Source organism: Grammomys surdaster, unplaced genomic scaffold (genome assembly GCF_004785775.1).
Source record: "Grammomys surdaster isolate TR1022 unplaced genomic scaffold, NIH_TR_1.0 144, whole genome shotgun sequence".
Lineage (NCBI taxonomy): Eukaryota > Metazoa > Chordata > Mammalia > Rodentia > Muridae > Grammomys > Grammomys surdaster.
Genome location: NW_021604602.1, coordinates 6,235,643 through 6,247,287, shown reverse-complemented (window position 1 = coordinate 6,247,287; position 11,645 = coordinate 6,235,643). Strand labels below are relative to the sequence as shown.

General features: G+C 49.2%; 1 protein-coding gene across 1 annotated transcript in view; it reads right to left on the bottom strand.

Annotated features, from left to right (window-relative positions):
- The window catches only part of Dync1h1 (dynein cytoplasmic 1 heavy chain 1), a 62,625-nt gene that overhangs the window by 13,432 nt on the left and 37,548 nt on the right, over positions 1–11,645 (bottom strand). Inside the window, exons 40-52 of the mRNA XM_028764406.1 lie at positions 11,444–11,565; positions 10,438–10,603; positions 9,094–9,257; positions 7,853–7,982; positions 6,020–6,153; positions 5,449–5,563; positions 5,189–5,350; positions 4,886–5,100; positions 4,580–4,784; positions 2,680–2,853; positions 2,481–2,600; positions 2,156–2,276; positions 219–414 (exon numbers count right to left, since the gene is read on the bottom strand). Of these exons, the coding sequence (XP_028620239.1) occupies positions 219–414; positions 2,156–2,276; positions 2,481–2,600; positions 2,680–2,853; positions 4,580–4,784; positions 4,886–5,100; positions 5,189–5,350; positions 5,449–5,563; positions 6,020–6,153; positions 7,853–7,982; positions 9,094–9,257; positions 10,438–10,603; positions 11,444–11,565 (2,024 nt within the window). The remainder of the gene's footprint in view (positions 1–218; positions 415–2,155; positions 2,277–2,480; positions 2,601–2,679; positions 2,854–4,579; positions 4,785–4,885; positions 5,101–5,188; positions 5,351–5,448; positions 5,564–6,019; positions 6,154–7,852; positions 7,983–9,093; positions 9,258–10,437; positions 10,604–11,443; positions 11,566–11,645) is intronic.

Here is an 11,645-nt window from a genome sequence, read left to right as displayed (position 1 = left end):
TCTCTCTCTCTCTCTCTCTCTCTCTTCTCTCTGTCTCTCTCTCTCTGGCATTCTCCAAAGGCACCTGTGGGATGAGTGTGACCCACGCTCCCTTCTGTGGATGATATGCCAGAGTACACCAAACAGAGCCTCTGGAAAATGCTAACTGCCTGCCCCAGAAAACAGGAAGCCTTCCAGACAGGATCAAACCTTCTCAACTGCTCTAGCGATGGCCTCACCTGATCTCCTCGGCTGAGAAGTTGACGATGGTGGGGATGAAGTTCTCCCTCATGATGATGGAGCGGATCTGCTTCCAGTCCGTGGTGCTCTCACCAAGCAGCAGGCAGATGGACTCCAGAGCCAGCTTCACAGCGGCAGGGGGGTTGGCCATGGACCTCACCTCCACCAGGTGCTGCTTCTTGATGGACTTCACAGCTGGTTGGCAGGTGGGGGTGGGGAGAGACAGCATCCAAGTGAGGACCAACCATCACCACCCAGGGCTCCCGCTCCACTCAGAGAGAGGCTGGGGAAAGGTCAAGTCTCCCTCAAATCCTCAAACAGCATCCCTCACCTCAGTTAGCCTAAAGGCAAGCTGTTCCTTGGAAAACACAGTGTACACTTTCAAGAATTACATGTTCAACCAGCTACAGTAATTTTCTCATTCTTTATTTTACTTTTAGTCTTTTTGAGACAAGGTCCTCCTTATGTAGCCCTGGCTGTCCTGGAAGTCACTCTGTAGACCAGGCTGGCCTGGAACTCATAGAGCTCCGCCTGCCTCTGCCTCCCGAGTGCTGGGAGTAAAGACCAAGCCCCCACAGCAGGCTACTTTTTCTCTTGTAACATATATAGGAGATGAAAACTTTTCAGAGAAGATGACTTGCTCTCCTAGAAGATATAACCTCCATTTTTGCTTTCTGAGGCAGACAGCGACCCCAAGCCACAGCCAGGCTGAGGCCTGCGCGAGCCTCAGTAATCCGCTACAGTCTACAGCGGCTCTAAGATAAGCAACACCTTTACAATGGAAATGCAGTCCTTTAGACTCCAGTTATTAGTGAATACTTTTAATTACTCAACAGAGAACTTATCCTTCATACCTATCTGCATGGAAAACCACAAACCAGCATGGACACTATGCTACAGCACTCTGCAGGCCTTTAAGGAACAGACGAAGAATGACTAGTGACCATCAAGTTAGTCACCACTGGCCATGGCCACTACACTCAAGTCACTATGAGACAGTGACACTTCAACAATTCAAGTCACGAAGGACCAAAGTGTTGAAAATGTACGGTACAAGACTATAACCCCAGCATCCAGGAAGCTGAGGAAGGAGGACCCCAAGTTCAAGGCCAGCCTGGGAGACAGAGTGCCTCTGTCTTAATACTCCTATCTCCAGGGAAAATCCCACCACCACCACCACCAAAAAGCCCTACAACACAAAGCAGCAGCCTTGATACTTTCCCAGTGCAGAGGATGAAAGCCAGGGCCTCTAGCCAGCTAGGTAAGTGATCTACCCCTAAACACCATGGACCGTCTTTATTTTATTTTTTTTAAAAAAAATATTTATAGACAAGGTCTTATTAATGTAGACTAGGCTGGCCTCAAAGTCAGAAAACTGCCTGCCTGTGTCATTTGAGTGTTGGGATTAAAGGTACGCAGCACAGTGTGTATTTTACCTGCACATATACATGTGTACCATGTGTTTGCAGTGCCTGAGGCGGCCAGTAGGAGCCTGGCATCACTGCAACTCAAGTTACAGGTAGTTAAGAGCTGCCAGTGGGACTGGGAACTGAACCTGGTCCTCTGCAGGAGCAGCCAGATCTCTGCACGGCTCAGCCAGCTTTCTAGCCCCCATGTTTTGACTTTTTTTGAGAGTGGGTCTCAGTACTCTCCTGCCCTGGCTTCACTAGTACTTGTGATCACAGGCTTGTAGCACGAGACTCATCACGACATACCGCTGCTCGTTTTCTCTTAAGAGAAAGGCTTCATTACAGTGAATTCAGAGAGTCATGGGAGCTCTATGAGGAGACAGGCTGAAGTACTTAAACAGGCTCAGCTGTTTGCTTTCAGCACTCCAGAAATGAAGACCGCAGGGCCTCACAGGAAGCCCAAGCACAGTCCTGCCTCACAGTGTCTCCTCAGTGAGGCGGAGTGCAGGCGGCCAGCAGTTACATACCATTCTGGGCCTCAATGACGGCAGGTTCCACTTTATCCAGGTCCTCCTTGACACTCATCTGCTTGTCTGCGATGACTTCCTGCTGCTTGTGCAGCTGCTCCTGAATTTCTTGGCTCATGACCTACAAAGCAAGGATGGCTTAGGTGTTTGTGGCTACAACACTGATGAGCTTGCTAAGCGAAGCTGAGACAGCTCTTCGAGTCTGCCGTACACACACCTGCTAACCTGCTAACCTTTAGTTTCCACCCTAGCCTCCTACTGGCATTAGAGACTGCACATGACAGCCAGCAGGTTAGAGTTCCTGGGAAGAAAGGGACGCACACACCTTTTTCTTCTCAGCCTCTTGCTGGTCTTTCACCATTTTCTTCAGCTTGTCATTGGCCGCTGCGTTCTTGACCTCCAGCTCTTGGCTCTTGATCCTCAGGTCACGGCGCAGCTCTTCCACCTAGGGAACAACACCACACTCAGACACGCATTAAGTCCTCTGTGGCTCCTATGGGGCGGGGCTGCTGCTCCTGCTCTACCTGGTCCACGGTCTCCTTGATTTTACGGAGCCCAACATTCAGGTGCATCTGCTGCTCCTCCAACTCGCTGCGCTTCTCGTGGAAGAGGTTGGCGTAGTGGTTGATGAAGTCCAGGTAGTGCCGGGGCGTGATGGCCATCGTTCGGCCGCCTCGCTTCGCCAGGCGCGCGTTAGCCTTTTAGAGGACAAAGTTCAACTCTTACGCCCCAGCCAACTCTCTTACTACATTGCAGTGACACGGGGAGTGGGCCTGGCCCTCACGAGTCACAATACTCATGCCAGCCTCAGCTCACCAAGACTTAAGTCCTTAAATCCTGAGGAGTGACAGACAGCCCATCCTGGAGACAGTTCTTTTGGTTTTATTTCTTTTGAGATAGTGTTTCCTGTAGCCCTACCTCACTGTAGGGCTGACCTCCTCCTGGTCCTCTTGCCTTTATCTCCCAAGCACTGGGATTACAGGTGTGTGTGGGCCACCCCACTTGGCTTTTATCTTTTACATGAAAAGATCCATGAACGATTGATTTACTATGTCAATAATGGCCATGTTTGTTTTCTGTTCATTTGAGATAGGGTCTTACTATGTAACACAGGATGGAATGAATACACGTTCTCCTGGTTTTTGTTGTTGTTTGCTTGTTTTAATTTGAAGAATGTGAATGGGTGTTTTGCTCACATGTGTGTCTGCAGACCATGTGCATGCCAGGTACCCAAGAAGGACAGAAGTGGGTGCTGGATCCCCTGTCTGGAGTTACAGAGTTGTGAGCTGATGTATGGTGCTGGGACAAGAACCCATGCCCTCTCAAAGAGCAGCCAGTACTTAAACACTAAGCCACCTTGAGTCCTAACCCTGTTTAGTGTCTCAAGTAAGTGTTGGGACTGTAAGCATGCTCACCAATAGTAGAGGCTAGACTCCATTTGCTCATTTTCAGCAGACACAAAAACAAAAAACATGTTTTTCCCGAGTCAGGGTTTTTCTGTGTAGCCCTGGTTATCCTGGAACTTGCTCTTTAGACCAGGCTGCTCTTGAACTCAGATCTACTTGCCTCTGCATCCCGAGTGCTAGGGTTAAAGGCATGAGCCATGTGCTCAGCTTTAAGAACACGCTGTATGTGACAGACAGCTCTGGTTACTGGCAGAAGGGAGATATCGGAAACAGCACAACAGGGACGGCTGTGGGAACACTACATGACAGGCTACATACAGCTCTGAGTGGGTTTCATAAAGCTTTCTCAACTGACGGGAGATTCCCTAAAGTGAGGCCTGACCACTAAGGTCAGCAGGGCATAGCCTACCACCACACTTCTGAAGTGCAGGGCGAAGCTCCACTGCAAACAGCCGTTCCTGTGTTCCTATATGGGATACAGGGGCTCTGGACTACAGCAGCAGTGCTGATGCCCACATAGGCATTTACTGAATTTTATTTTTGTGTGCACATAGCATCTATGTGTGGGCATGTGTGCCATGGTTTGTGTGAGAAGGTCAGAGGACAACTTTTAGGAGCCAGGTCCTCTCCTTCCACATTTATACCCACTGAGCCATCTCACTGGTCCCTGTCTGACCAGTTAAGGAGACAGTGCCTCCTGCTCTAGCGGGAACAAGCCTGGACGGAGAAGGTAGTGTGAAGGGAAGAAAAGACAAGAATGGGTGTCCAGAAGAGGTGTGGAAGAGTATCTGCTTTGTCGTGATGGTCTTTTTGGTTTTTTCGAGACAGCGTTTCTCTGTGTAGCCCTGGCTGTCCTAGAACTCACTCTGTAGACCAGGCTGGCCTCAAACTCAGAAATTCACCTGCCTCTGCCTCCCAAGTGCTGGGATTAAAGGCGTGCGCCACCACTGCCCGGCCTGTCGTGATGGTCTTAACCCCCTCACCGTTTGCTCTGTGTGGGTCTCCAAATTGCACACACCTGGTGAAGAGTCTGATGAACAAAGACACAGCTGTTCACAATGGCTTCCCGGTGTGTTGGGGGCTGTGGTAGTTTATCATACACAACCGGCATGTAGTCAGGCACTATGTAGTTTGGCTTCTCCAGGTCCATTTTACTGGTGAATTCTTTGCCAACTTGATACAGTGCTTCAGTGGACCAGTCACCAAACCAGTTGAGCACACACCTGAAAAAGATGCTCACATCTTAACCAGAGTTCCTAACAGTGGCTGACCCTTGGATGGGAGCCCAGTCCTCAGACCTGGAGCCAGCAAAGGGCCGCAGTACCTGTTGAAAAGGGCTGGAGAAGTGGCCGCCCTGTCCTTGAGCCCCTCTGAGGATGGGTTCATGGTGAACACCACGTGCAGGTTGCGGATCACCTGGCTGGTGAACCACTTGTAGAGCTCCTCGTGTGAGTCCAGCATGAGGCCTTCCTTCTGGGCCCCCTCTTTGCACTGAGTCATCAGGGTGGCATACTCATCTCCTTCAAAGAGCCCAGGAACCTGGGGATGACAGCCTCACTGTGCATTTCTCACCCCGTGAAGAGGTGCCATGCAGCACATTACAACACACACAAGCAAGCTCCCGTACCTCGCCGTTGGCCAGAAGGGTATTCATTCGTTCCAGGAATCCAGAATCTAAGACATTGGACTCGTCCATTATGAAGGCTATCTTTTCATTTTTACAGCCAGAACGTCTCAGCACTGTCCTGAGATCTTCATCAAAGTCTTCCCCGGTGTACTTCCTGTGGACCTACAGAACCAGCCACGAGTTACAGCTTTTCTCATTCAACAGCTGCATACAGAATCAGGACCCCCATCTCTGGGACTAAGGCCACCTAACAGACCCACCTTAATCTGGTATACACTCAAGCCATTCATCCAGGCGACAAAACGAGACAGGGTGGTTTTTCCAGCTCCACTAACACCAATCAGAAGCAAATGACCTTGAGGTTGCCGGAATATTCTGAAACATTATTAAAGGTGATAAATTTCAAGCCTATATGCCTCACTTCCCATTTGCACTCACATGCCTGACTTTTCTAGATTGGTGCTTTCAACACTTTCACCACATCTTAACTTGAATTTGTATATCAAAGCATTTGGTGAGCAGCTGCTGTGTGCCATGGCTAGCAAAGACCAGGAAGACACAGCCTTGCCCTCTAGATGCCAGTGACAGGTGAGAGATGAGCCCAGCTCTAGCTGGAGGCTGAAGGATGCTAACTGGTGGCAAGCCTACAGAGGTGGGGGAGGAAAAGGTTCTTCTGGACTGACAGTTCAGGACAGTGAGGTTGTTCTGAGAGAGAAGGGAAAGGTGCTCAGAGCAAGGCTGAGGTGGAGGTGTGAGGAAGGACAGCCCGAGGTCACTGGGAACCTGCACTTGCCCAAGAGAACTCACCCGGCAGTAACAACAGAGGCCTACCTGTCGATCCTGAGCACGTGGTCTAGGACTTCATTGAACAAGACCAAGGGAACATCAAGTTCTTCTTCATAGAAGACCTTCAGCCTAGCCTTGACATAATCCCTTAGCTCTTCTTGGTCCACTGGGATATAATCCTATTGGGGGAAAAAGGCAGCACACACATTAATCAGAAGAGGTCACTGAGCTGTGAGACACTGAAGAACTGCTGAAGGAGGACAGCATGAGGACAGTCGTCAACACTTCAGAATGTCCACATGCTCAGGTCCTTCTGTAGACCTCACTACAGAAAACACACACACATCCGGAGGCTGAAGCAGGTGGATCTCTCTGAGTTCCAAACAAGCCTGATCTATGGAGGGAGTTCCAAGACAGCTAGGGCTGCCCAGACAAGCCCTATCTTGAGGGGAAAAAAAAAAGCACACACTACACTGGTCAGCTCATCCAAACCCAGACTCAGTGTGCTCCAATCAAAAGGTCAAAGACTCCTACGGTGCTTTTCGGGGAAGCTGAGAAGGCAATTCTAAGCTGCATTTGAACAGTAGATACTCATGAAAAAGAACAAGGTGTTTGAGCCTATACAACTATAATAAGGACAGAAACCAGAGAACAGATCAGCAGAGGATGGTAGAGCTGGAAGGCTTGTCCATGAACACAGGGAGCCTAGCAGGACAGTGACACTGCAGCATAAGAGATTACACAGCACTGTGTGCAGACCACCCACAGCTCACACCACACCTACAACTAGTTAGAGCTAGTTAGATTGGTAGTTAAAGACCCTGTAAATCAGCGGCTCTTAACCTATGGATCTTGACCCCCACTTTGGTGGGACGCCAAACGACTATTTCACAGGGGTCACCTAAGATCATCCTGCATATCAGATTACAGTTATGAATTAGCAATGAAAACCATGTTCTAGTTGGGGATCACTAAGACACAGGAGATACGTTAAAGGGTTGCAGGATTAGGAGGGCTTGAGAATCACTGCTGAAACAAGAAAGAAAAAACACTGGGGTTCCCTGAAAACGGTAAAGATGGGCTACAGTATGGAATCCAGACAGTCCTAGTGACACCGAGCCCACTCTGCTGCCTGCTGCGGTCGGTCTCCTGCCAGGTAGGTGCCCCTGCTGTGCGCAGTGCAGCCGCTTTATTCAGTTTTGCTTTCTTCTTGGGGATGGGGACTCATTACGTTATCCTGGGCTCAGATGATCACCTTGCCATTGCCTCCTAAGTAGTCAGACCACAGATGTGTGTTCAGGACTTCTGTTTTGGGGTATGGAAGTAGGGTTGGCTGCATTAGGCAAGCACTCTACCACTGAGCTACAAGCCCAGTCCAACTTATGACTCTCTTCCAACCCAATGCACAGCTCACCTGTCAGACCTCCCAGACTGCGGGATTCCCTCTGTCCTGTCTTTGCTATACTAGAGTGTGGCCTCCCACAGGAAGTTTGGACTCACCTGGTGTCAATAGCAATCTGTACATGAAATATGCATCAACACTAACTGGGAAGTGCCCTTCTCTTTTTATAGGAGGACAACTCACAGCCATGCGCATGTCACCACACTTAGCATCTGCCAGTAAGAAGCCTGCATACAAATCGCTCACAACCACCCTGTTTTTAGTGTGCTGGAGACTGAAGCCCATGTGATGCTCAGGGGACTGTTCCTGCTGAGGGGTCACCACACACAAAAGAATACAGCGAGTCTCCAGGGGCTTAGGGCCTCTGCTGAAAGCACAGCCCAAACATGCAGGACAAGAGCTTAGCTACAGGCTTGAGGATTACTCTAAGCATGAAGGCAGGAGGGGGGAGAGCCTCAAGACCAGGCGCCTGTTACCTTTGACAGCCAGTTACTATACAGGATAGGCCGGCTCATGGCTTTCTCTTTGTCTATGTTAGGGAAGTGCTTCAAAGCAACCATGTCAATGTTTTCGTCAGTCCAGCGCCGCTCCTCATCCTCCACAAGCCTGTTGTAAGGAGAGCAGTACAAATGTCAGAGTCACTGAGATCTGGGGACAGCAGCAATATGACAGGGGTGGGGACTGAGACTTTAGCAATACGATTGTTTTGATGCTAATACAGAACCCTGGCACCCGACATCACACATGACTGATTTTTTTTTTTTAACGAATTATTTATTTATGTACAGGAGTACACTATAACTGTCTTCACACACACCAGAAGAGGGCATCAGATCCCATTATAGATGGTTGTGAGCCACCATGTGGTTGCTGGGAACACTCAGGAGGCAGAGGCAAGAGAATCTCTGCCAGTTAAAGGCCAGCCTGGTCTACATATTAAGTTTCAATAGCCAGAGCTACATACTGGGACCCTGTCTCAAAACAAACAAAAAAGTACTGCTGTTTAGAAATCCAATCTCATAAACATAAAAATCAGTCTAAAATACAACTAAAGATTTTTATACTAAAATATTTCAGATTAAAACCATGGGAGTTGGGGGGGGGGGAGGGAAGGGACTGGCCAGAGCGAGGAGGGAAAAATAAGTGTTTATTATAAAATGGAAACTATACTGAACTATAAAGATAGCATTTTAAACAAAGTTCAGATAACAAAAGCATGAGTAATTTCCAGACACCCTGAAAGACGAGAGAAGCAACGCTCTGTCTGTGACTCCAACTAGAGGACACTCCGCCCACAGCACTCGGCCACTCACAGTGTTACAGCAGAAGTCCTGGTGCCAGCAGAGCACATCAGCTCAGAGGACAGGCTGAGACAGGGAGTGACGGGAAGGAGTGGTGCCCTGCGGACAACTGGGAGTTCATCCTGCCAGTGGGCCGTGCTATGTAAAGCCCCTATGAGTGCTATGTGTGGGGTGCTGGTGTTAGCTTAAAAAGATCCAAGAAATGTCTTGTCCAATCACACAGCAGCGGCAAAGACTGAGGAACCCCATGAAATCAAGAACTGGGGGTGGCTGTGATCTACATCAAAACATGCCAGGCGGCCTCCACTGTCCACCCGCCTGATTCCTGCATGGGTGGGCCAGCTTTGCACAGATGCTGACCGGATCCCAGAATGAAAGACACAGACTGTAATCAGAGGATCCGTGGCTTTCCTTACCTGTCTTGGAAGAGACGGAGGGCTTCATGTGCCCAAATGCGAATGAGACCTTCAACAGGCAATGTCTCCAGGGGCCTCAGTGCTTCAAAGATCCCTCTCACCCACCGAGTCATCTCACGGGGCGAGTAGATGTAGTGTGGCTGTGTGTCCTGAGTAAATCTCTCCTGGAGGAAAAGTGGAAGCCTATGTAAATGCCTGCTAACGCAAAGAGGTTAAACGGTAAAATGCTATAAACATTCTGTAGTAAAGAGACCTAAAGTATTCAAGAACGAACTGGTAAGCAGTTAAGGTTGAAACAGCTAGGCCGCTTTTGCTGGAGCACTTGTCCAGGATGTCAGAGGCCCTGGGTACTATCCCAGAGATTGATAAAATGAATAAACTCCCATAAAGATCAGAGGACAAAGACAGCCTTCCCCTCCAAAAAACCCCAACAAAGCACGATGCCACAAACTGAAATTACATCTAACCTTCTCACTTTACACTGAAACAAGCATCTAGGGTCAGGTGTGGCCCACACCCTGGTCCCAGCCTGTGGGAGGCAGAGTTCAGTGTCACCCTTTGCTAAGTAATGAGTTCCAAGTCAGCCTGGGATCCATAAGACACTCTCTTAAAATAAACAAAAAACAGGCGGGGCAGCGGGTGGTGGTGCACACCTTTGACCCCAGGCAGGTATCTGAGTTCGAGGCCAGACTGCTCTATAGAGTGAGACCCAGGAGAGCCAAGGCTACACAGTTAAACCCTGTCTTGAAAAACAAAACATTAAAACAAAACAAAACAAAAGCCAGGCATATACATTTAATCGAAATACTCAGAAGGCATTAACTTTGTGTGTGTGTGTGTGTGTGTGTGTGTGTGTGTCCTGGAGTAGATCTATCAGAGGGCAACTTGAATGAGTTGGTTTTCTCTGATCACATGGTTTCTGGAGTCATCAGGCTTGGTGGCAAGCACAACCTGAACCATTTCCCCACCACCCTTAACGTGATCTTTAAATGTCCAATGACCGGGCGGTGGTGGCGCACGCCTTTAATCCCAGCACTTGGGAGGCAGAGGCAGGCAGATTTCTGAGTTCGAGGCCAGCCTGGTCTACAGAGTGAGTTCCAGGACAGCCAGGGCTATACAGAGAAACTCTGACTCAAAAAACCAAAATTAAAAAAAACAAAAACAAAAAAAATGTCCAATGAATATATCATCAAATGATGGGCTTGCAATCCTCCTGCCTCAACCTCCTAGGCATCTGAGATGACAAACCTGTACCACCAGACCTATTAGATTCCAGTTGTTCAGCAAGTTTTTCCCACCCCTCTGCCAAGGAAAGTAGCTGTGGAGAGCAGAGCTGTCACGTACCTGTGACATGGTATAGAACTCCACCATGGCGGCGGTTAGGGGCTCTGCGTAGGTGCGGAGTGAGGGAATGAGCCTCAGCATGGCGCGGTTGAAGGTGCCATAGATTTGTGTCAGGGAGGCCGGTCCAGGGTAATCCACATATACAACAGGCACGTGGCGCAAGAACCTGCACCGGGACAGCAGAGCTTAGCACCTCACCACAGATTCAGCCACCAGCACCCCAAATCCACACAACAGGACTGATGTCAAAGCTAACCCTCGCATGCTGCTGGGAAGTACACAACATTGGAATAACAAGCAAGAACTCAGGCTTATTCTAGCCCCACTCTGGCCTTGTAGACACGTGTGACCAGTTCATTATTCCCATCGAGTCAACGTGGCCCTCCTTCCCACTCCTTGTTTCCTTCCCTTCCCTAGTGATTCTTTGTGGTATCTATCATAGGGACTGAACCCAGCACCCACCTGCTGCATGGCAGGCACTGGAAAACTAACTGCCTTTGGCTGAACAGTTTGCTTTTTTTTTTTACATCTTGAGATGGTTTTACTCTGAGCTCAGATGGCCCAGCCTCTTGCCCAACTGTTAATGATTTTACTTTTAACCTATCTTCTAGGTTACAGTCCAGGACAATTAGCCCAGGAGGAATCATTTCATACGCAGTGTTTTAATCCATTAGTGGAGACACATACATGAACATACATGTACGCCCCCTCCCCCCATCACATCATGCTTGTGGAAGTCGGAAAACAGCTTGCATGTTGGTTTTCTCCTTCTACCCTTTGAGTCTCTGGAATTGAAGGCAGGTTGTCAGGAACCTCGTTTACTCACCAACACTGGCCAGTCCATCTATAGTTTCGTTCTCTTTGTAATTCAAATCAGATTGCTGCTGTACTGTGCTCACGGCAGTCCTAGACACCATGTGTGTCTCTGTGTGCGTGCGCGCGTGTGTGCGTAACACGCATGCACATACACGTGACATGGTGGGCTGAAGTCCATGGAGCTGCTTACCTGTGTGAGAGGGGCTTTCTCCCAGGGTCAGTGGGTGGATTGCACGCCCCAACAAACTGGATTCTCTCTAGCTTCACCCACGTTTGGTCTGAGGTACGATAGAAGCCTCCATGCTCCACCATCTGAAGGAAGAGCGTGTACAGTTAGGAGCGAGATGTGGATGACTGACACAGTCACGCACAGGAGAGAACGAGATGTGGAT